Here is a 26,378-nt window from a genome sequence, read left to right on the forward strand (position 1 = left end):
CAAAACCGAACTCTGTTTGAAAAGTTCACAGTTTTGTTTAATTTCACTTCCTGTGGTCGAACCGTGTTTTCAAAGCGTGTGAATCCAGCGACGTGAGGAATAAAAACATGTTGTGGTTAATTCGGCGAACATGAGATGTTGATTAATTAATTAATTAAAGAATAAACCAGTTAAATGGGAGTTTCCTGGTTCCTCAGGATGACCAGAGCCAACAGGTCATCCAGGTTCATCCCGTGTCTGACTTTGAGCTTCTTCACGACACCTTCAGTTGTGTCGCTTATTTATAGGTTGTGTAACTTTGTTTTGAAACGTGTGACATAACAGCCCATGTAGTGGGTGTTGGGTAACGATGCTAAGCTAACCGGAGCTAGCCTCTCGCAGGGTCCATGGTCTCCACTTCCTCCCGGCTGCGGATGCTCCTGCGCCACGTGCTGAACGGTCCCATGGGAGAGATGTCTTCAAAGACCCAGATGCCTTCACCGGAGACAGCGCTGCCCGGCCGGCCCGACCCCGTCCAGGTCTCCGGTAAGAAGCTCCACAGAGTCCCGGTTAGCTTTAGCACGTTAGCTACTGCAGAGACCTCACGGCAGCAGACGCACAGACACACACACACACACACACAGCTCGGTTTGTTTATCTCTGTAGGGTCCACTTCCTCTCGCATGAGTAACCGGTGCAGCTGGGAGCACATGTATGTAAACACAGAGACGTCATACATGTACATACCATGTGACACGTGTGTTGTTCATAACTGCAAAGAAAATAACTTAACTTCAACTATATCACATATAACTACAGTGTATAACTGTGTAAAACTACAGCAGTCTCCTGATAGTACTAAAACAATACTCATGTAAAACTACAGCAGTCTCCTGATGTTGCTACAACAATACTCATAATACTACAGTAGCCTCCTGATGTTACTACAAAAGTACTCATATAATACTACAGCAGCCTCCTGATGTTACTACAACAATACTCATGTAAAACTACAGCAGTCTCCTGATAGTTCTAAAACAATACTCATGTAAACTTACAGCAGCCTCTTGATAGTACTACAACAATACTCATGTAAAACTACAGCAGCCTCCTGATAGTACTAAAACAATACTCATATAATACTGCCGCAGTTTCCTGATGTAACTACAACAATACTCATATAATACTACAGCAGTCTCCTGATGTTACTACAACAATACTCATGTAATACTGCAGCAGTTTCCTGATAGTACTACAATAATACTCATGTAATACTACAGCAGCCTCCTGATGTTACTACAACAATACTCTTATAATACTACAGCATCCTCCTGATGTTGCTACAACAATACTCATAATATTACAGCAGCCTCCTGATGTTACTACAACAATACTCTTATAAAACTACAGCAGCATCCTGATAGTACTATAACAATACTCATATACAACTACAACAGCCTCCTGATGTTACTACAACAATACTCATATAAAACTACTGCAGCCTCCTGATGTTACTACAAAATACTCGTATACAACTACAGCAGCCTCCTGATAGTACTAAAACAATACTCATATAATACTGCCGCAGTTTCCTGATGTAACTACAACAATACTCATATAATACTACAGCAGTCTCCTGATGTTACTACAACAATACTCATGTAATACTGCAGCAGTTTCCTGATAGTACTACAAAAATAGTCATGTAATACTACAGCAGTTTCCTGATAGTACTACAACAATACTCATATAATACCACAGCAGCCTCCTGATTGTACTACAACAATACTCAGGACCCTGTGTAAAAGTTATCTTTATATCTTTAAGACATGAACAAGAAGTAAATATGTAAAATGTAAGTCTAATCACATAATACAGTCAAACCTGATCTCCCAGTTCATCAGAAAACACACAAACTAAACATCTCCATTGTATTTATTTATGCAAATGACCTAGATTTATTCTCATGACTTCGATACGAGTGTGTCTGTGTGCAGGAGAGCTTTTTATGTGTCAACAGAGACCACTGCTCTGACTGCTGCACTAAGTCAGCAGCAGTCAGGGCAGTTGGCACCGACCTGAACCCTCTTCACTACAAGTGATGCTGCCGAGTCCTGGCACACGATGAATAGATCTGCCCTGGCACTGGGCATCACACACACACACACACACACACTCAGACACACACACACACACACACACACACTTGCTGCCCTTTAACATTATAAAGAGATACATGACTAAAACAAACAGTAAGTCGTTGGTGTTCCGATCCGTGTTAAAGAAACAGAAGGAAATACTGAGATGACGAGTTTCAGTCACAGGCTTGTTTGTGGATATAGTTTGGATTTGGCTGGAGTGGAGTGGGGGTGTGGAGGGGTTAGGAGGGCGGGGGGGCCATAGCGGAAGGACGATCAGGACGGTTGCAGGGTTCAGACGGAGTGGCAGACATGCTGGAGCGCCGCCAGGGCTCCTCGGGAACGCTGCCACAACCGAGAGAGACGAAGAAAGCAGCACAGAGGAAAGCTGTGCCTGGAGTGCAGAGACCTGGCAGGGCTTCCCCTCCTTTGTCTGTCTGGCTCAGGGCTGCAGCGCCAGAGGAAATCAAGAAATGTCCAAACACAGTTGCAGTGGTGGTGGACGGGGACGAGCTCCGCCTCGCCTCCGACAGAAAGAAGGAAAAGTACCGACGGACTGAAAAACTCTTCTTCTGAAAAGGATTCGGAGGAAAAAAAGGAGCCAAAACCAGCGTTTTTCCTTTTTTTAAATGAAATTCCGCATTGGAGCGATTGAATTTTGTGCAACGTGGCTGCACTTTCTCATGAGCTGACCTTTTAATGTTTGTAGTAACAACAAAGAAATTATTGAATTGCTTTTTTTGAGAGCCAAACAACATCTGTGACCTGGAAGAGGACGAACGTGTGACTCCAGCGGTTCCACTTGTGGCCGGAGGAAGGCCGAACACATGAGGTCTGTCTCTGAATGCTTGTTGGAACTTTCTGTATCTGCTGGAAACTTTTGTATTTGTGTTCAAGTGTCTTGGGATGACATCAGTTTATGTTTTGGAATTAGAAACCTGGTGTGAGAATTTTGTGTTTCTCTAAACTGATCTTAACATTATGAAGCAGGTCAAGCGAAAACCAGTGCTTTTATATCGTTAAGTTTGCTGTTGACTCGGTTTCTTTTGAATTCACGCATGGATGTGATTCTTGATCTTTTAAATGTTTGACGCTTTCGACTGAAAATCATAGATGGTCGGGTCATAAATAGTATTTGAGATCCAAAGAGATGGAAATGACTTTGCTAAGTCGGCTCTTTTAAAAAGTTTGTGTGACTTTGTCAACATTTGGGATATTTGGACTCACAAGTAGTAGCACATGTAAGTTTTAAAAATAGATTCTGAGCCAAAACGGTTTCAATAAGGGCTGCAGTTAGTATTTAGTTTCACTGATTGTCTTCAAATAGATACATTGTTTTGTTTTTAAAGTATCTGTATAGTGAAAAACCTTCCAGAGTCTGATATTGATTCTTTAAATATCTTATTAATCCACCACACTAAACTTTTTAGGATGGATGCAACTCACAGAGAAGTAACACGAGTTCTGATTGGTCAGTTCTCTCTCTACCTACCTATCATTGTTCATGGTGAGTTCAATAGCTAAGTAACTTCTACATTTACACAGTTATTGGTTCTGGAGCCTCAAACTAGCCAAGTCTAGTTAAGTCTGAATCAAAATAACGGGTGTGAAAGGTTCTTCGGACGAGCTCCAGACCAATGGACCCAACTTTAGTGAAACTAAAACTAACCAGATCAAATGGAAACAATTCAACAAACTCCTGAGTCATGATCCAGACTCTCAGGTAAAGAAACTCCCCCGCACCCCCGACTCCCAGACGAAGAGGAAGCAAAGAGCTAATGAAGAAGTGAACTTGATCCTCATCACCAGCTCCTGCAGATGTGTTCAGACGTGCGGCAGCTGCTCGGTGCAGGTTTCTTAATGAGCAGGTGGGAATCATTATTTTTTTGCAGCTTGCTGTCGCAGAACGTGAGGTTTTCATACTGAGTGTTGGATCATTACAAATTAGGGATCATTGCCAATTTTTTAAATAAAGATATATCAGCCAAAATATTGATATTGGAAATGTGTAACTCCCTAATATTGGTATCATATGCCACCGTGAATCCATATTGGATAATAGCAATCATCAGCCATATCATCCAGAACCAGTATTGGACTCAGTCCTGCTGTTATCACTGAATGGGAGAGAGTCCAGCCTGCAGCCAGGTTTCAGGGATCTCCTGTAGAAACACATTAATGTTCCTTCTCTTGGATGGATCTGCCCAACAGTCACATGACGATGTAGTATCCCGGTGTCCAGTATCAGACTCACAGATCCGGTGAATCCAGGTGAGGTTGTGTATCTGCTCGTCCATCACGAGTCTCGTAAAGTGACTGAGCAGCGATATCAGATTCAGACGGGAACTGGCTCTCTATCCATCCACCTTTTGTCACAGCCGTTACCATGACGACACAGAGGGATGCCACTTAATGAACGAGTGAGTGAATGAACGTGTGTTTGTGTGCGAGTCCATCAGGCGGGTCTCTTTGTTGTTTACACCACGGTCTGATGACCTTGACAGGGTGAGCGTGACGTGGAGGAGCTGTAGAGAAAGGGTGGAGATGAAAAGATGGAGGGAAACAGAGGCTGAGAGTCGAAGTGAGTCGGCACTCGGATCTTCAGCGTTAACGTTTAAACCCAGAAGATCCACAGAGACTTTGTGATGAAACCAGGGAACAGAGACTGGACAGGGATACTTAACAATCCAGGAGAGTTTGAAGGTCGTGAACATGTCGGTTCACATGGCAACGGCACCAGCTCCCGTCGGATAGAAAGTTAGAATACAGCAGGTTTCACAGGAAGTGGGCGTGTTGACCACATTTCTAATACGCAACAAGATGAAAAAGAGGAGGAGCCACATTCGAAGAAGAAGCCAACGAAGACGAGATTTGAGATCTTTGGTTGAAAATGGCCGACACCGGTGTTAACACTGAGATCTGCTCCGGTAACACTTCTCCTTTTCCTGTTGTTGTGAGCTACGTTCTTCTCATGTGAAAGGTTTAGCCCCCCCCCCACCCCCCCGCCAACAGTCCACGATCTTCAGAACTCTGAGCCGAGGCCAGGAAGCCATTTGGTGAACACACACAGACGAACCCAACAATTTGACAGATTCCACGTCTGAAAGGAGCCAATCAGTCCTCCATCTTTTTTTAAGTGCAAAGTGCGTTAAGTACTATTTCCTGCCCCCCCGCCTCGACCACACACTGTCTCACTGCTAATGGCTCAGAGTGATTGATCGAGTCAAACCCTCAGGGGATCGCACACAAGCACACAGACACACACACACACAAGGCTGTCAATCAAGCAGATGGTAATTCCATATTATCATACAGTTTATGGCACCGGCACTTTGCTGAGCAGGAAAACACAGAATCAGGATTTCACAGTGACTGTGTCCTTTAGCTTAAAAAAAAGAATACACACATTAAATGCGTGTCAGAAATGAACATTAATCTTCAGCAGGTACGATACACACACACATGAAAACACCTGGTAACTGGTTTTAACGTTGTGGCTGATCAGTGAGTCGTGGATCCACGTTTCAGAATGAACTCACAGCAATGAAAAGTCATAAAAAAAAATCTAGAAATTAGTACATAAAGCATTAAGTACTCAAAAGGCACTTCTGGCAAGAATGAGTGTTATAATATGGGAAATATATTTAAGTGTGTATTTACAGACGTCAGTATTTGTGATTGAAAATCAACAATTACAATATATTATATCACCTCAATATTAACAGCTATGTACCACTTCAGATTGTCCAAACCATTTCCTTGTTCTCTCATTCTCATATTCATACAGACGACGTTGGTCTTCACATATATAACAGGCTATCTACATTTCATTTTAAAATACAATATTATAAAGTTAGAGGGGAAAGTCAGCAAGCGTTCTTTTTTATTCCCTTAAGAGATGTAGGTCTTGAGCTTCTGTTTGATGGCACCACAGCAGATTGGGCACTTGATGAGTGATAGAAATGTCTCTGTCCACACATATTTTACACTGTTTTTCCCTATGTCCAGTTTTGTCATTGTGCTCATGTTCACTTTTAAATTCCAGGCAGTGTGAACCCTAGAGAATAAATACAGAACTGAGGCAAAGTAAACTTTCCCACATTCTTTTTATCTCTATATTAACAGCTATGTACCACTTCAGATTGTCCAAAACATTTCCTTGTTCTTTCATTCTAATATTCATACAGACGACATTGGTCTTCAGATATATAACTTTATGACTTTCCTCGTTTTCTTTTGTCGATTTCCCCATCGGGCTCCTTCAGGGGACGGATCACCATGAGTGTGTGAGCTGTGGTGTGTCTGGATTGAATCCAAGGCGTCGGTCGGGCCTTGGCGTTGGTATGTGCGTAACGTTTCGTGCTTTCGTCATTTCAGGAAGTTGTTTCTTTTACCACTACCGGCATATTTTGGATTCTGCAGCTTCCTGGAGCCTCCTGTGTGTTTTCGAGGCGAGTTCATGAAGCCGTCGGCAGCAGAACAATAAGGAAATCTGCGATTTGGTTGTAATGATGGGCAGCAATAAAAATGACGATAGCAATCAGAGCAGCTGATTTAGAGGCTCGGAGAGAAGGAGAGAGAGAAGTAAATGGAGGGCGAGATACGGGTGGAGGAGAGAGATGTAATGGGAAGATGATAAGGACGGGGTTGGGGGGGGGGGGGGGGGCGGGAGGAGGAAGATGAAGAAACCAGGCAATCAGAGAGGGAGACAGAGGAGGAGGAGGAGGAGGAGAGGGGGGAGGGAGGTTACTTTGGAGATTTAATTGCAGTGCAGTTGAGGCAATCTTTTCTGTGTGTGTGTGTGTCTGTGTGTGTGTGTGTGTGTGTGTGTGTGTGTGTGTGTGTGTGTAGACTCTCCAATCTCCCCTAGCCAGACATTAGCTGCAGTGTTCATTTATCACTGTCAGGTCTGGAGCTCGGGGGGGTGAGAGGGGGGGAACTGAACTTTAACTCATCTGAATTCTGCTGATTGATGCACAATATTATATATTTTTAACGGCTTCAACACATAACTTGACCTCAGCCGGTGCAAGGTTCAGTCTCTTTATTCCAGGAGTCATCGCAGGTCACAGTGACCTTTGACCCCTGGAATCTAATCAATTAATCTCTGAGTCCAAGTGACAGCTGGATGCAGATATCATCCATGTGTTGTTGAGTCTATCATAAATCAATATGAGGGAATATTTGTTCAACATTTTAAAGGATTGTCTCAGGAAATTGAAAAGATAATGTTGATACAAGGTGAGAAATAGTTTTGTCCAACGTCACAATCACCTGAATCTGAGAAGGTCACGACCTTTGAACAAATGACCTCAAGACATTATTGAGATGTTTTGCTTTTTGATATTCGAGCCACTTTGCCTTTGACCCCCAAACTCTAATCAGCTCGTCCGTGAGTCCGTCTCAACGTTAGTGTCGATCTTTTAGGAAAATGTACAAATAGAAACGGGCTGTGACGCAGCATCCTGACTCAGCACTTTGTTCAGAGTGAGCTGTGTGTGTGTGTGTGTGTGTGTGTGTGCTCAGAATGACGATGCTGATTTATCCCTGATAGAGAGAAATGTACTGAACCTCAGCTCTTTCTTTACAAACCTTAATAAATCTCTGAGATGCAAATTCTCAGAATCAATAATCCTGGTAATGATGAAGCTCGATGCCAGTTTTTTTTTTAACACAACTTCACTGCTGACCCGTTCATTTAGTCTTGGTTGTGTGTTTTATCACTTTGCTCTGGTTTCTGTGGTCTCGCTACAGAAAATTAAAAAGTGATGGAGGATGTGATGAAAGGATGTGGAGATAAAGCGGAGAAGAGCGCTGAGAGCTGATTGGCTGATTCTGGAGCAGTTCTGCCTGCCTTTACACACATGTAGGCCTGAGCTGAAATAGAGCAGCACTAATGTGTGTGTGTGTGTGGGTCTGTGTGTGTGTGTGTGTGTGTGTGTGTGCCACAGATGTCACCATGAATAAAGGCCTGTTCTGTGATCAGGCTTATTATTGTGACAGGATTTAGGGAGCTGGAGAAGAGTCTGGGAGGCAGGCTGGTTAGTCACACACGTACACACACACACACACGTACACACACACACACACACACGTACACACACACACACACACACACAGTGTACCCAGATAGAAGTGGCTTGCTGTGTGAGTGTCCTGAAGTGCTTTCTAACCTCTTTCCCTGCTCTTCACTGCCATTTTGAAGACAATTGAAAACAGTCACAAACTGGCTTCTACAGCTGATTCTGCTCAGGAAGAGAAAAATAGATCTTCTATATCTTGTGGGATTATATAAACTGTAATGCAGGTTTAAAGAATGCTGTGAAAGTATCATAAACACACACACACACACACACATGCATTCGGCCTCACACACAATAATTCAATTAATCAACAAGAAGCGTTGTCATCGTTCCCTCTGAGATGAAGTCGACTATGAGAACCGGTGTTTCAAAGAAGCTTGAAATAATTACTTTTCAGAAAAATGCTGTTGTATATAAACTGTGTGTGTGTGTGAGTGTGTATGTGTGTGTGTGTGTTTAAAGGAACAGATAAGGTTGTTGAGGTTTTTTATCTTTTCTCTCTCTCTCTTTATTTCATGTGTTTTACAAATGATTTTCCCACAGTTTCCGCCTCGTATTCCACAGTTTATACCTTTTATTCATTTCATTATCATCCAGTTCTGCTGTGGTTAGCCGTGTGCAAAAGAAGCTGTGTGTGCGTGTGTGTGTGTGTGTGTGTGTTTGTGTGTGTGTGTGTTCCACAGTAATATCTACAGTTTTAATCTAAAGAAACATTTCAGATCTTACATACGTTTCAAGGTGGAGAGGGAAATAGATGACAGAGCTGATTTGCATCTTCTCATACCACCTACCTGTGTTTTATTCCTCCATGCACACACACACTGACACACACACACACACACACACACACACACACACACACACACACACACACACACACACACACACACACACACACACACACACACACTCATGCAGACACACACACACACTGAAAGAGAAGGCTGTTACATTCATTAGTATTCTGTCTGGACTTATTGTCTTTCCCCACTGACATTTACATTTAAATTGTTTATCTGTGTGTGTGTGTGTGTATATAAATATATATATATGTTTGTGTGTAGTGTGTATCTACGTGTGTGAAGCCAGTAATGAACATGCCTTCGCTTGTCCCTGAAGGCAGCCATTAGGAACACAGACACACACACACAGACACACACACACACACACACACACACACACACACACACACACACACACACACACGGAGCAGTAGTGTGAGAGGAGGGGGATGGAGGAGAATCTGAACCAGTAATAAGATGGAGGATCTAAAATGTTCATGTTGAAATCGTGGAGATGTAGCAGGTTTATCGTGCTTTTATTTTATAGAATGTGTCTGAAAACAGTTTTATATATTTTCTCTGCACCGCTATTAGGACTAGAAAAGACAGAATGTGTATGAATATCTTGATTTTTCACGTTTAAAATGAAAATATTTGGAACAACAAGGCCATTTAAATGAAATGTGTGGTCAAAAACCTGAAAATTACACCAGATGTTACAAAAAAAGGCAGAATTAATTTTTTCCTTTTAAATTCTGATGGATTCTGATTGCACATCACTTCATCTTTCTTTAAAATAAATGTTTTTTAATGTCCCGCCCCCCCCTCCTCTGTCTCTATGTGGTGTATCTCAACACATTGTGTGTTCAGTCTGACAGAGCTAACAATAGTAACACAATGTACAACGGAGGCTAAGTGAACGGGCTGTTGAGGGACTGAAGGTGAGGAGCTGCAGTCGTTTCCCCCCCGACATCCAATCACGGAAGCTGCAGCTCCGCTAACGTGTGTGTGTCTGTGTGTGTCTGTCTGTGTGTGTCTGTGCGTGTGTGTGTGTCAGTCGCACACTGACTCTGCCGGATGAAACGCCGTAATCAAAATAACAAATACGACTCAGAGAATCATACAACGTGTGTGTCTGTGTGTGTTTTATGTGTGCTTGTGTTCTCCGAGTTGAAGTCATGCTTTGTACAAAATGTTAAATTCAGACTGCTGATTACAGATTTATGTTTTTTTCAGTTTGTGTGTTTGAAGCGCTGCCGACTGGCTGCCACTTCCCATCTGGCTGCTTTTGTCTATAGGCATGTTGCCCCTCGTGACAAATACGCTGCCATGCATAAAGATTGTGTGTGTGAGTGTGTGTGTGTGTGTGAAGAAGCGGGAGGATGTAAGGAGGGAGGATCCAGATGTTGGGTTCATTCTCGTCCTCCTCTAGCCCATTTCATTTATTTTAATCCATGTCCCTCCCCCACTGCATTGTACAGCAAGCCATCTGCACACACACACACACACACACACACACACACACACACACACACACACAGCCTCCAGCATGTTAGAACGCTGATGCGTGTTAGCGCAGCCAGGTGGCTGGGTGGCCTCACATGGTCTCATGCACCTCTGGCTCTGTGCTGATTGGAGTGAATTCAGCTGCTATGAAATTATGCAGAGCTGCTCACCACTGTTTAAGTGGGTCAGCTTGTGTGTGTGTGTGTGTGTGTGTGTGTGTGTGTGTGTCCCATATGTGAAGTCAGTGCTGTAGTTTGTGTTTTCTTGTTTTGCTGGTGCAGGCTCATTAAAAATGAAATGTTTGTTTGAAACACGCTGCTCCTCCCAGACGACGGCTTATTAATGTGCTTTCCCCAAATCAGTCATTTGGTGTGTGGGAGAATCCAAACCTCTGTGGAACTTCCTGTACTTTCATTACAGAGTCGGGAGAGATAACACGTTTCTATTCTTGATTAAAAAACCGAGCTTGTGTATAATTTATACAACAACTTTAAAAGACGGCAGCCGGAAAAACAGGTGCGTGAAGCCTGGTTCTCTCCGGCTCAGAGAGACAGTGACACGTGGAAATCGTCATTCCCTCTCGTGTTATATCTTCACCTTCAGCTCTTATCTTCACTTTTCACATACTGACCCTCAAAAGATAAGCGTCATAGATTATTAATCCTGGCTTCATGTTCATAACCTCTGTCTCTGTTTTACTTTCTCCTGCAGCCAAACATGACGTCAACGGCAACAAGACCATCCCACCTTTCCCAGAGGGGACGGAGATGGTCATGTTCGGTAAGTGTCCTTTAAACAAAAATCACATTTACGGGTTGAACACGGCTCATAGCGCCACCTGGTGTATTAAACTGTCTTTGACCTTGGAGGGTCATGATGCTTCCTCTCTACGGACACGCCCACACCGTTAGAACCGCTCCAGATACCGGCCCTGTGTGGTCCGAACCCCCGGGACCACCACGCTCGCCCCAACACAGTCGCCTCAGGCCCGGCTGTCTCGGCCAAAACTTCACACAACACTTCCTTCGGGATAGTGTGTGTGTTGCTACTAGAGTCGTCGTGGTTATCTAGACAACTGAGATAACTTAGCTGCAGCTAATTGGTATTTCCAGGGAGAGGAACTCCAACTCCGACTTATTGGTGTTATAAGTTAATTTCTTGTCTGTTAAATAGTGTTTTTGTGTCGTTGTGTTGACTTTTCCTTTCTGCTCTTGAAGGCATGGGCTGCTTCTGGGGAGCCGAGAGGAAGCTCTGGAGTCAAAAGGGAGTTTACTCCACCCAAGTGGGCTACTCTGCAGGATACACCCCCAACGCCACCTACAGGGAGGTCTGCACAGGTAGAGTCTGCATACTGACACCCCCCCCCACACACACACACACACACTGTGTGCTGGACACTGTGTTTTCTACTGAGAGTCAATAGATTGTGGAAAACAAGATACAAATAAACCGAGCAGGGAATCGTTCTCTCCCCCGAGGCCCTATTATAGTGGGGCATGGATTAGGATGCTATTGATGCCTGACCACTCTGAGCAGACTGTGTGTGTGTGTCTGTGTGTGTGTGTGTCTGTGTGTGTGGTGCGTGTCCAGACCTCCCAGCGACTCCTCCAGCCAGTAATGAATCCATCATTAGACCTGCACCCCCCGCCTGTCTCTCTCTCTAACTTAGTTTTACTCTTTCAAACACTCACAGAACAAGTTTCTGTCAAACCGGGGGAAAGGTTCAGTTGATTCATTGATAGAAAAGTCTCGTGTCCTGGTTAGGGTTGCAAAGGGGCGGAAAGTTTCCGGTAAATTTCCGGAAACTTTCCATGGGAAGTTTAGCTAGGGAATTTTGGGAATTTTGAAAAAAAAACTAAAATACGCAAATTAAACGCTGAGCAATAAAAACATCATTCAAAACTCTATTTTAAAGATGTATGGAACGTTGAGTTTCAACCCTCCACTGTGCATTCTTCCACTACATGCACAGATAATTCCCAGCATGCTTCACTCTACAGCAGGGCTATTGAGGCCTGCTGTAGAGTGAAGGACTAGTCAGGTAAGTTTCCATGATATTACTGGGAAAATATATTAGCATGCTGATTGAGGATTGTTCATCTGTTCATCTAGCCTATTTCCATTCATTTATCCATCAATTGTAAAATATTTTCACAGACGATTCCAATTGTTTGGCTAACTATTTATATCTCTGGCATTGCATTAGTGTTTTTTTACAATCTTTTTTCTCATCTTATTCTACAGAACAATGCCACGTGCACTCTCTCATGTGTGGAGACCTTTCACCCCATCCAATGTAGAAGGAAAGGCTGTGTACATTTGCAAATACTGTGCAAAGACCTATGTTAAGAATGACACAACGATGCAGAAGCATATAGTCAAGTGCCCAAAGTTTCCTCAGGGCTCAAATCAGCCTATGACAAAACAAAATGTTTATATTTATGTCTGTATATGACAAGGTAAATACAGTTAGTATAAATTACCCACAACATTTCCAGTTTATTCCTGTTAATTCCCGTATATTCCCGTTTATTCCCGTTAATTCCCATGGCAAGTTTCCAACTTTGAATATTCCTGGAATTTTGCAACCCTATTCCTGGTGAAGAGAAGAACAGAGCGAGTCTCCGCTGGAGGAAAGATGGACGTGTGTTGTGTGTTTAACACAGTGATTTGGCAGAGTGATGGAAATGGAAACTTGGCTGAAATCAGCTGCTTCTCACACCTTCACGTCTTCAGGAGAAACAAACAGAAGATGTTGATGAGGATGTGAATATTCATTGTTGGCTAAATATTTACACACGCACAACACACAAGCTCCACGTCCACACACACACAACACATTATTTAAAAAAAACATTTAAAATGATTCGTGATGAGCTCTGTCATCAAGGAAAAGGAAGAAACACTTGAATAATGGTAAATTCAGTCTTTATTTTATATTTATATGCGAATCTTAAAACTGCACTAATCATAGTAATCGACTATAAATGCAATGCAAAACAATATATTACAGACTCACACAAAGACATGGAATATTGTCTGAATAAAATAAGATTACAAGGGTGGGAAGTCTTATTATTTTAGGTTCTACAGGTTTTTGCTCTGCCAACGTTTGGAGAATTCATATTTCCTTTCTGCCAATAGATCCCTGACACCCCCCCCCCCTTTAAGAGAGGAAAAGACAAAAGACTTGTTTTGAGTCTCAGGTTTCATAACTCAAAAAAGTTTTAGTACACCTGGTTCTGTGAAGAGTCTGAGCTTTCACTACATTTTCTTTTTTAACTTTATCTGTGAGAAGTTGTGGTTTTTCAGGATCCAAAGTGCAAACGTCAGAATAAAACTTCTAGAATATTTGATCTGTTTTGACAGGTAAACGTCTCCGCTGGCAGGAAAATAGAAACTGATGAGATTCAGATCTGAACCTCAGGCAGCGTGAAACTAAACCAATAATGAGACAGAGTCATTTCTAAGTGAAACAGGAAACATCAAGTTAAATGTCCAAACAAAGTTCAGACTCGTTAAAAAGTCCTTTACATTCCAACATTTATATAGAGTGAATAATAATAAGACAACTGCAGTTAAATGTACATTAAGTGGACGAAGGATCTCTGCAGCTTTATTTTTATATTTCGGTTCCAACCACCACTTTATTTCTCATCCTGTCCAAGATGAATTTATTCCTGTGAGATCGGCCCAGTGAGGCATTCATTTAATATCGACCGCCCGCTTTGTCTCTGTTCGCCCAATATCTACCGAAGGAATCCATAAGTCCTGATATTAAAAAAGTAATAAGACGGAGAGCGAGTGACGGAGATGTGAGTGGAGGAGGAGGAGGAGGAGGAGGAGGAGGAGGAGGAGGAGGAGGAGGAGGAGGAGGAGACGAGGTTCAGCGTGACGGGTCAAACTCGTTAACGCCACCAGCTGCTGTCTGTCTGCACGACTCATCATTTCCTAACGTGACAATTAGCCGCGTGGATCACGTGGACCTTTCTGAGGGAAGCTGCCTGTTTCTGTTTCTTGATTCTCAGCTGATTCCGTTTGGATTGAATTCAATAATACACCAAAATACTCCCAACGACGACTGAGGGAAACCTTCTGTTTTTTGGGGGATAGACCTTCGGACCATTTGCAGGAAGTTGAGACAAAAAACTAAACTATTGAAGAGGAGATAGAAGCTGAAGGTTTTGTTATGTGAGATCAATCAAAGACCTCGAGTTGAGACCATCTCTCTCGTTCCAATTGCTTGACGTTCACCACTGAAGTGTATTTCTGGTCAGCCGAGAGGTTGATGTGGTTGTAGAAGTTGATGGTGAAGGTAAGGAACGCGGACCCAATACTTACAAGTATAATAATCTTTATTACACAGAAGTTTCACAGGTCAGACGGGCACCATGGTATACCTGGAGACATCACAAGCCAATAGTGAAAGTCTGACAGGCCGTGCTCAAACACACATTATATAGAGAGGTTAGTTCCACCCACGACTTCGGGTAACATGTCATCCCACCTAAGGCCTCCTAATAAGGACATGTTTTGTACATGAAGATGAAAATACAATGGTCAAGGATCTTCCCTTCACCTCCATCCATTTGCTGGCCAGAGGTCATTCTCTAGGTCAAAGGTCCTTCCAAACAAGGGAAGACCTACTTGCATAAACAACTGAAAGACTCTCTGAGAATGTCTGAGAGTCACGAGAATAAGCATCATAAATATCAGCCCGTCATTCTATTTAAAACACATGCTAGAATAATTTACTCTGGTGAATACATGACACCACACTGAAATGTTTGTGACGTGATTTACTCGTTGAACTCAGTGGAATTAAACCCGTGTGTTTTTTTGTTGTGCAGGTCGAACCGGCCACAACGAGGTGGTGAGAGTCGTCTTCCATCCCGAGCGGATCAGCTTCACCGACCTGCTGAAGGTTTTCTGGGAGAACCACAACCCGACTCAAGGTAAGAGAGAGACTGTGCTTTAAAACAAGATTCTCTTTAACACGTACTTTTATGAAAGAGTACTAGAGTTAAACTGAAGAGAAGAAACACTGAGAGATCAAGAAAAATGTTGTAAAATTGCCACTTTGTTATAGTACAATTTGGCCGTTACTCTTGAAATCTTGTTTTCCTCACTCAGCAACCCTCGCACTCTGATGTAGTTTTGTGTTGTCTTATTGTTTTCCTATTGAAATGTTCTAAACAAAGAACTTTGCCTTTCCCTCTAAGTTGTTCAGACATTGTTATGTTGTAAAGAAACTTCTGATGAACCCAGATCAGCTGTCTGCTCATACGTTGGAGGCAGAAATTAGAAATCGGCTAAAAGTGTTGAGCCAACCAAACAGGCCGAGCAGCTGAGAGAGAAATGATAAAATGATGAAATGATGAAATGATCAGATCACAGGAAAAAAGAAAAACCGGTTCGGTTCTGCCAGGACTGTCGAGTCATATTTTTGGAAACACTTCTGGCTGTTTCCAGGTGATGTGATGTTCTCTCTGCCAGGATGAAAGCACCTCATGTTCAAATCCTCAAACTTGTGTGTGTCTGTCTGTGTGTGTGTGTGTGTGTGTGTGTGTGTGTGTGTGTGTGTGTTCAGGGATGCGTCAGGGGAACGACTCTGGGACCACGTACCGCTCCGGCATCTACACCTACACAGATCTGCAGCTGCAGGAAGCCTTGGCCTCCAGAGATCAATACCAGCAGGTAGACGAGTCCTTCCTCTGTTAATCACTCCATCATCATCATCATCATCATCAGCTGCTCTCCTGTCCACTCCTCATCCATTTCTATTTAATCGGTCTCTTCTTCTCTGAGTCCATTTCCCAGCACCCCCCTCCCCCCCTCTCTCTCTTTCCATCAGTCTGCATCAGAGACACTTCTGATGGCAGCAGATGGAGACTGACATGTTATGGATTTGTCTGCATGTGCATGTAACACTCGCCATATATACCCATATGCTGTTTTTAAGTGAACACACACACGCACACACACACACACACACACACACACACACACACACACACACACACACACACACACACACACACACACACACACACACACACACACACACACACACACACACACACACACCTCTCCCTCTCTCGAACTCTCTCTCCTGCTGAGACTTCTGCACCACCATGCCACCAACAGGGCTTGTTGCCATGGAAACTGACGAGGAAGAGGCTACTCTATTCAACTCTATTCTTTTTCCCGTTCTATTCTGGTGGAGTCTGGTCTTTTTGTTCTCTGCACTTCTTCCTCTCGGAGCAGAATCCCGGTTCTGAGCTTCAGGCTCCTCTTAACGGACGTGAAACCATAAAAGCAGAAGTGCAGATTTCATGCAGACGTGCTCGGTCATTGGATCGTTATAAATGCCCTCAGTATTTAAGTGGGACATTTATAGCGGAGACACGTGTCCAACAGAAAGGAGGAGGGGACGTGTAGGAACCCTGAGAGACCGAGACACTGGTGTAGATGTGGAATCTGCTGACAGGTGGAAAGTACAGGGAGTGGAGTGAAAAGGAAAAGTTGACTCGTTCAAAGTTCAAAGCTCGGTCACCAGGAAACAAAAGACTTGTTCTAAGGGAAAGGATATTAATAAATATTCTTAAACTTAAGTTTCAGGTGTTGTGAACATTTAAACATCTTCACTCTTATTATTTCCATTAATTATAGACAATTTCAGCTTCGTATATTTGTTTCATCCCTTTGAGGGAAGATCGAACCGCTGCATCGTTTGTGACGCTCGCAGCTTTGTGTCTGTACTTGTGTGTCCGTGTGTGTGTTTGTGTTTTGATTCGCTATGGCCAGAAGCTCTTATCCAAGATCCTCGTGGATTGACAGATGCTCACAACAATTTCTATTTGTCTTTAAACTGTGACCAGTCCACGGAAAGATTCTTCTTCTCCTCGTCGATTCCATCAGAACCGCTCTGTGTTTTGTTTCTGCTCTTTCTCTCTCCTCACCAGATTGCCTCCCCCACCCTCTCCCATCTGTGTGTGTGTGTGTGTGTGTGTGCGTGTGCGTGTGTGCGTGTGCGTGTTGGCCTATAGCAAACGCACTCCATGCCAAACCATCTGGGCCTTAAATCTGTCCTCCACAAAAATCGCTTTAGTTGCAAAACTAACACACAGACACACACACACACACAGACACACACGGGTTTGTTCACATTATGTTTTGGCGTCTTTTTAATGTTCTTAACTTTGTGTTTGCTCTGAGGTCGTCGGTATCGTGTTTCCTACAAATATGACGACTTTGTGCCAGAAACCACGAGGACATTTCATAGTCACTTCCTGCCGTTGTAGGAAATGAAGTCATTATCTCAGATCCTGGCGCCGCCATTTTGCTCTTTAAAATTCTACAGAGACTACATTCTCTGATCTTATTTTTACACCATACAGCACATTGGATACGTTAACTGTCAGCTCTCTGTCCTCCCTCCCACCAGCCAGGAGCTAAGCCAAATTATCCCCGGACTCGAAACGCTGCCATCCTGCACGTTTGGATTCCCGCTCGACCAATCGCTGCGGCTGTAGATTCTCTGGAGGATTCACAGCGAGCGCGTGGGAGCGTTTCTTACAGACACAAAACCAAAAAGAATAGAAATATGTCAGGATGAAGACAGAGCAGCGTAGAAGACGACCTGGAAATGTTGCTTTCTTCATACGTCAGTGTGATAGGAACGACTGAAATGGACAGACACCTTCTTTGAGAAAGCATTCTTCATATGTGTACTTTAAGGTTTGAGTTTGGTTCATGTCCCCTCTGCTAACATGGAGAAGCCGGGGGTTTATGATGTATGGTGACATGTAAAGTGAGTTCACGCTCATCCTTCCAGAGGATGAAGCCTTCACAGGTCGACTCTTTGCAGTGGCCGCTCCTTCTTCTTCTTCCTCCTCCCAAACAAAGTGAAAATGTAAAATGCATCACAGCACAGAGGATTATTTTCCCAGGACGCACCGAGCAGTCACTTCCTGAATCCTCATTAATATCCGCTCTGATCCTCGGAGTCTCTCTCTCCACGTCTCCTTTCCAGCCCCGTTTCATACGCCCGACTGAGAACATGTAGAGGACAAAGTGAAATAGAGATGGAAGAGGAGGAGGAAGAGAGGAAGTTAAGGTGATGGAGGGAGGCCGGAGGATGGAAAAGAGAGAGAGAGAGAGAGAGAGAAAGGGAGCAGTGTGGTTAATTTGGTGTCAGGGTATTGACTTCGCCACCTGGCTTGATTGTATTGTTCACGCAGAGAGTGATTGGGGAATTTGGTGTGTGTCTGTGTGTGTGTGTGTCTGTGTGTGTGTGTGTGTCTGTGTGTGTGTGTGTGTGTGTGTGTGTGAGGTACAACAGCACTGCAGATAATTACCTTGCAGGCGGCTGGCGGTTGTCTGCAGCATGAAAGGAGCCTCCCTTTTCTTCTCCTGCCTCCTACCCATCATTAGGGTGTGCACTGCATCTAAAACGGCAGATGGAAGAAGTGTGTGTGTGTGTCTGTGTGTGTGTGTGTCCTTTATGTAATAGTGTGTGCCTGCTCAGTGGGTGCAGCATGGGTGCTACAGCAGTGTGTACTCATTGTTCTGGCATCTCTTTCTCTCTCTCCTGCTACATTTTCCTCCGGTGAACGTTCATATTTCTGCTCCCCGGCACCAAACAGCTGCTTCTCTTCTGCTTCCCTTTTCCTCTTTGTCTATGAAAATCCCTCTCAGGCACTTTTCACCTTTCCTCTGTTCCTCTTGTTCCTCTTGTTCCCTGTTTCTCTCTCCTCGTGTCTCGCGGGTGCTTATCGCCCGTGTTCACGTGTTCCCTGCTTCACCAGCGCAGTCAAGGAATTTGCATTCCAAATGAGCAATCTACTTCTCTGACATGCAAATGATGGGATGTGAATTATGCATTTATAGCCGGCTGCTAACACAGCAGAAGGGAGGATGTGTGTGCGGAGGCCATTATAGAGCAGTATAATGGAGAATGCAGTCATTCTGGGTATCACAGGTAGCAATGGATTGAAGTCGGTGCTTCTAGTTTCCACTTAAATAGCCTGTAGCCACTTATATTCATTATCTGAGAGGGACTGTCCACTTTAATGTGTTAATGCTTCCACCTTTAGAATAATAGGAGGCTCTGGAAAGACCGTTGTCGCAGTTTACTTGGATTCACAGCAGTTACAGAGGTTTTCAATCAGGACGACCCAGGAACTGTCAGTTTTGTCAAATGACTCCTGAAGCTTCTTTTATGTTTATGACCTTCATCTTTATGTTTTGTATGCACCAAACTCATTATTTGGCAGATAAATCACAATTAGCTCCATGCTACGTCCGGAGTTGTGGAGGTTATAGACGCTTTAAAGCTTCCATGTGCAGAAAAACATTTAAATCCAGAAGTGAGGAACATATTGTCCTGCAATTTCTCCAAAAGTGAAAAGTGAGAAGTAAAAATGATCCCTGATGTGGGATCAGTAGATTTGATCTTATCTGAAAAGTCGTCCAGAAGATGAGAGAAGACCGATATGCTTCAGTTCATGGACGACCCATTTCCACTTCCTCCTGTTGACCAAGGACTTTTCACCCTTCTTTATTGGTTTGACCTCATCTTCTCTCAGGAATCTGTAGTTTTGTGCTCGTGCTTTGTTCAGTAGATCATTTAAACGTACGACACTTGTTTCCAGAGACAGAAAAGCTCTCGACACGTGTTTTAACACAACAGTGACCCAGCTCGTCTAAGCCTGACGATCCTGTATCTTCACTGTGGATCAGCGTAGAGCGGAGCACCCGCTCTGCCTCAGCTTCTCTGGGAATCAAACCAGCGGGATTGGCTGGCTCGCGTTGCGTCAGAGGACATTTGCACAAAGTTGATTCTTTCTCAACTTCTCCTGCGTAGTCGCCGCCGGGCGCCTTTTAAAATCTCTTTAACTCAACAATGAGAAACAGCCTATCACAGTAATAGGTTTTGATAATGTCTACGTGAATGTTCCCATTATTCCTACATGCAGACTTTAGTGGATGAAACTTTCTTTGGATGGTTTTCTGAAGTTGTTCTTCTCAGACTCAGAGACAAGAGGAGATTATCCACAGTGTCTCTGTAGATAACTAAACAAGTAGGAGACACAGTAACTCACTGGACTCTGACATCTTCTCAGTGATGTCCTCTTTGTCAAGCGCCATAAGAATCTACTTCTCCGTTGCCACAACTAAAAAATTATTTTGTTGCTTGAATTTAAGTTTAACTAATTATTCACACCGTGGTAATGAGAAATCCTTAATTTTTTCTATTTTCCAATTCTCAATTGTCTCTGGAATACATTCAAACATAATTAAATCTTCTGTAGTGGTGCCATAATGAAAAAGTTGCCAGCTTTGTCTTTTATTTTCTCAGAAATTGTGGGGTGAATTCCTATGAAAGTTAACACACAGAGTGGAATGTTAAATATGAGCACATTTTGATTCGGAAGAGTCTCACTTGGCCTTTTTCTCGTTCTACTGTAATTTGATTTGACTTGGTTCCATTACAAGTTATTTTATCTCTTCTTTCTTCTGTTAAATGTCTCTTGTCTTTGTCTTTGTATAAATTATCCTTCTGAATATCATAACTCTGGCCTGATTCTCAAACTGCAGCTCAGACAGAAACACAGATCCTGTCCTGACTCACCGCTGCGCTCCAGCTTCACACTACTTACTCAAATTAAATTGTGGTGTCAGTAGAGTCACGGTGGGAAGTGTTCACAGGAGCTGATGGATCAAGCAGCGGGGGGGCAGACACTCTCTGTCCATTAAAAGACGAACACGCCGACGTTACAGCTTTCGTCTCTTTGGTATTTTTCTGCTATTAAAGCATGGCCGCCCCTGTGGGTTTCTTTGCTGACAAGTTCTTTAACAACTTCCGCGCGCTGACGTCAATGGAGTTAAAAGGGTTTTCTAACAATTAGCTCTCACTAACTATTAGAGGCACCAAGGTGTGAAATTACCCATCACAGCTTTGGGCCTGATTGTTTTTGGTACTAAAAATACACAGAACTTTTTTCTTATTATTTCCCTCGAGGAGTTCATTCCAAATCAAACTGCCTGAGAACATTCCTACCATTTAACACTGAACCTGTCTGTACATTTACTCTATGACAAATGCACAAATCTATATTTGCATAAACAGTATTAAAGTGTTTCCTGTTACATTGACATACTGTCTGTCATAATCAAACCAGCAGCTTGTTGAAGTGAGTCTGATGTTGAAGAGTAAAGCTGAACTGTGGATCATTTAGAAAGACTCAGAAGTTATTAAAAACCAGAGTTTATCTCCAATATTCAGCAGGAAACTGCTAAAACATGAAGAGTTCTGAGCAGAGTTTGGTGGATTTGTTACAGCAGCAGGTCTTCAGGTTTAGGAAGCAGAGGATCATGGGTAATATCCAGCGTTCAGAGTGGGTTTCGGTAGAGAAACTGTTCTTTCTTTGTATCGTGCACAGACTCCGAGCAGCAGGTCGGCTCCTAAAAGGGAAAACGTGTAAATGTCAAAACCAATTCAGCTCCACAACATGATTAAATATACAACTCTGCTGTAAACATGCACACGTGCACAAAATCACAGAAACACTCTTCCACCAGCAATGAAACATTCATAAGTGTATGTGTGTGTGTGTGTCTTTTTTTCTCATGTGCATTTCTCTTCGTCTTTTACCCACACGCCATCTGGTTTAGTAGTTTTTTATCTCTAGGAGGAGAAAGTGTCATCACCAACTGATCTTCCGCGTATGTGTGTGTCTGTGTGTGTATAGTGTGTATTTGTGCCACACTGCTTGCAGCTACACATGTTGTTAGGCTTTCTCAGAGTAAGGACCCAATCGCAGACCAAGATGCAAAAAATACAATTTATTTCAAAAATAGCAAAAAAAACAAGGATCCAAAAAGGCAAAAATGACAGGAGCAAAAAACAGAAAAATCAATTCAATAGTTTGCAAAACAGAATTCCAAAAAAGGGAAAAAACAAAGAGGATCAAAAATCAGAATGTCAAATAACATTCCAGATAAACAGACCTCAAAAACTCAGAATCCTGGCATGGCTTCTCACAGGCAAAAACGATACAATCCGACAGGGGACAACAGAAAGACTGGACTTATATAGAAGGAGGAACAAAGGCAAGACACAGGTGAACAAATGAGGCAAACACTCAGGGTGATGACAGGGAACAGGTGAGGGGGACAAAGAGCGGGAAGCAGCAGAGGGCGGAGTCTCAGGACAGGGGGAAACACATGGAATAACAAAACACATGCAGGAGGCACAAAGTCAAAAGTCTTAACACACGTGCTTTCTCATAACCAAATGAATTCCATCTCATGTTTGCAGTGTGAAGCCCTGAAAAGTGTCGTCCAACTGGAAGTCACAATCCGGATTCCTGTGTTTGTTTTCATTTGAAATTCAAACGCTTAACGGCGACATGTGATTCTCTTCCAGGTTCTGACGAAGGCCGGCTTCGGTCCAATCACAACGGAGATAGCCGAAGTCAAGCCATTCTACTACGCTGAGGATTACCACCAACAGTACCTGAACAAGAACCCTGATGGATACTGTGGCATGGGCGGAACCGGAGTCTCCTGCCCAATAGGACTCAAGAAGAAGACTTAGATGGACAGTGGCAGGGATCTTTTAAGGCTTTAAAATGCTTACTAATGCAAAAAATTTAATTTAGCTTCGACTCGATCTTCTTGAAAACAACAGACGTGTGGAAACGTGATGACTTCATTGAACCTGCAGTGCTGGTTTCTGACGTCTTCAGGTGAAAGTAAGAAAGAAGAGACGTTAGCGAGCGAGTTCAGACACATGGGACACGCCCTCCCAGTGTGGAGGCTTCTTCAAACAGAACAATGGCCCAATATCCATTACCTGATATCTATTACTTTATATCCATTACTTGATATGCCTTGCGTCAGCCTCCACGGTGGTTTAGGATATTTCCGAGTTCAGCGCCTCAACGCCAAACTCTTTCTGATTGAACTGACAGGTAAACTAACTATTCCAGTGCCTGACAGTATATTTGAGTGAATTGTAAAATAAATGCAACCTTTAGAATGTAAATAAATAAAATGGACGAAGTGTGTCAATCATGACGCGTTCTTATATCATCAAATAACCAAACTTTCTACCTGGAATGACACAAAACATTTATTTAAATGTCCCATCTGCTGACATGGAGGCGGCAGGGTTTATAACCCATACTGCAGCCAGCCACTAGAGGGCGACACTTTTTTGAGACGTCATATCGTCCATCTTTCTGCAAAAATGTCATCTTTTCTCTGGTTTGAGCTCCAGAAGAAGATATTGATTTGTTTTTCTCAGCTTGTTTTATGATATTATTCTTTTAAACTGATTTAATTTCATAGTTTTCATCATTAAAGCATTAAAATCTTCTCAAAGCTGTTCACTGACTTTTCTGATTCCTGACTCGTGATTTTTGAACCTGTGAAAACTTGACGTTTGCATTTTGGAAAGAAAACTCAACGTAAACTAGGGCTACGTTGTAGCACTAACGGGCCCGAGCACCCGCACATTGAAGCATGTAGTGGTCGGTGGAGAGAGCGATCGATGACCAAGCGCACGTCTCTGCGTTGCATGTGTTTTGCGCCCTGCGGCAAGGATAAACGCTTCACTTCCTGCGTCTGTCACGTGATGTCGATCCTTGCCTGCTTATTGCTCATTACGGTCCATGCTATCGCAATGTGAAAATTTCATGTAAATTTAATGATAATTTTAAAACAAAGCTTTCTTCCTGTTGCCAGTAGGTGGCGCCATCACTATTATTACGCACAGACATATAGATCTGCTCAAGTAGACCCTCTGATGTAGCGTGAGCAATTTTGTGTCAATTGGACAATGTTACCACAACTTGGGGCTGTTGCTACACACATGTAGTTTGAGGGAAGTTGAACCTCGAAAAACCGAAGTTACAGCAATTTTCCCCTGAAAAAGCCCAAAATGGAAATGCAAGTCCTTCAAAATACAATAGGGCCTCCCACCGCTTGGTGCTCGGGTTCTAATGAGAAAACAACAGCAACATTACTTATTTCAAACACATTCATGATAGTGTAATTATAGATTTCTGTCTTTAAAAAGTGAGAACTAAATATGTGTGATAAAGGAAGGTCAGTGTGTGATTGACAGCTGATCTGTGCGGAGCAGAAACTTCACCACGACGAACTTTGATCAACAAACATGGAGACAAAAGAAATTAAAGATTTAAACACAGAATCTAAATCACAGCTTTTAATGACTCAAGTCTATTTAGTTTACAGAACTCAGCTGTGGCTCGGGACCAAACCCTAACTCCAGCATAGAGCGGCTGAGTGAATGTGGTCTGGACTCTGTGGAGGAGAGTCATGGTGTCAGAGACGCTGTAGAAGGACAGAACACCTGCACTGTGATCCAGGTACACTCCTACTCTGGAGGATGCAGGACCTGACACTTTAGTCCAGATGCTGTTGTAACGAAAGAAATAACTGATTACACTAGTATATAACATCCAAGGTTCATCATTTAATCCAAATCCACATTCAAGTGAGGTAACTGCTCTGCTGATATTCTTGTATGTGACTGTTACACCAACTTTTCCTCCCTCCCCCACCTCCACCTCCCAGTAACAACGTCCAGTCAGACTCTCTCTACTCAGGACCTGAGGCCAATCAGTGAATCTGTCTGGGTGATCAGAATAAGACTGATCTTCTCTCATCCATGTTACTTTTCTGTTTCCCTCAGATAATAACAGACGTCTGTTTGCTGTGTTTGGATCCAGTGTGATTTCCTGTGAATATTTTAAGAAGTCAGCTCTGGTCTCTGGCTCTGGTTGTGGCAGTAAAACATCCACTTGAGACACAATCTGTAAAATCTTTGTCTCTGTCTCACTCAGAATGTCCTGTAGTCGACCTCTGACCTGTGACACAGCTGCTCTCACGTCCTCAAAGTACCTCAGAGGACGGATCCTGAAGCTGGATGAGTGTGTAGATCCACTGAGTGGTGACAGTGAGGGGTAGTTGTGTAGAAACTGGTTGTGTTCCTCTGTGTCTGAGAGCTGCTTCAGTTCCTGGTCTTTCCTCTTCAGCTCAGTGATCTCCTGCTCCAGTCTCTCTCTGACTCGACTCACTTCAGTTTCCTGCTGGGATCTGATTTGCTGCTCCACATCAAAGCTTCTTTTCTCCAGCAGATGGATCAGCTCAGTGAAGATTTCCTCACTGTCCTCCACTGCTTTATCAGCAGAGCCGTTGACGGCCTCCTCCTCCTATTGAAGCAGCTTCAGGTCTTTCTCTGTGTCCTGGACTCTCTGCTGGATTGTTTGTCTCCTCAGCCCGAGCTCTCTCTGCCTCTCAGTCCTTTCTGCTGCAGCTGTAACTGTGTTGTGGTCTTTATGTTCATCCATAGAGCAGAGATAACAGATACACTGCTGATCAGTGCGGCAGAACATCTTCATCACCTCGTCGTGACGAGAGCAGATGTTCTCTTGAAGCTTCTCCGAGGGCTCCACCAGCTTGTGCTTCTTAAATGCAGCAGACTGAAGATGAGGCTGGAGGTGTTTTTCACAATAAGAGGCCAAACAATTCAAACAGGACTTGAGAGCTTTCAGTTTTCTCCCAGTGCAGACATCACAGGCCACATCTTCAGGTCCAGCAGAGCAGTGATCAGCAGGAGCAGCTTTGAGTCCAGTCTTCTTCAGCTCCTCCACTAAATCAGCTAACATGGTGTTTGTCTCCAGGACAGGCCTCGGTGTGAAGGTCTGTCTACACTGAGGACAGCTGTAGCTTCCTCTCTCCTCCTCTTTGTCCCAGTGGGTGTTAATACAGCTCTTACAGTAGCTGTGTCCACAGCCAGTAGTCACCGGATCCTTCAGTAGATTCAGACAGATCGAACAGCAGAATCTTTCTCT

At 43.4% G+C, this 26,378-nt stretch overlaps 1 protein-coding gene and 1 pseudogene across 2 annotated transcripts; one reads left to right on the forward strand and one right to left on the reverse strand.

The window, feature by feature from the left end:
- The first annotated feature begins 240 nt into the window (after positions 1-240).
- Positions 241-23,886, forward strand: msraa (methionine sulfoxide reductase Aa). 2 transcript variants are annotated; one of them, XM_061091786.1, is made up of 6 exons: positions 241-525; positions 11,200-11,268; positions 11,706-11,825; positions 15,339-15,443; positions 16,079-16,185; positions 22,922-23,886. In XM_061091786.1, exons 1-6 carry the CDS (start codon positions 387-389, stop codon positions 23,090-23,092), a joined length of 711 nt encoding a protein of 236 aa, XP_060947769.1. In that variant the 5' UTR covers positions 241-386; the 3' UTR covers positions 23,093-23,886. The 2 variants fall into 2 exon arrangements, with proteins under 2 accessions (XP_060947769.1, XP_060947770.1); XM_061091787.1 differs by lacking the exon at positions 241-525 and adding an exon at positions 2,515-2,949.
- Positions 23,607-26,378, reverse strand: LOC133024817 (tripartite motif-containing protein 16-like; annotated as a pseudogene).

This window comes from Limanda limanda, chromosome 18 (assembly GCF_963576545.1).
Source record: "Limanda limanda chromosome 18, fLimLim1.1, whole genome shotgun sequence".
In the NCBI taxonomy this organism is placed as follows: Eukaryota; Metazoa; Chordata; class Actinopteri; order Pleuronectiformes; family Pleuronectidae; genus Limanda; species Limanda limanda.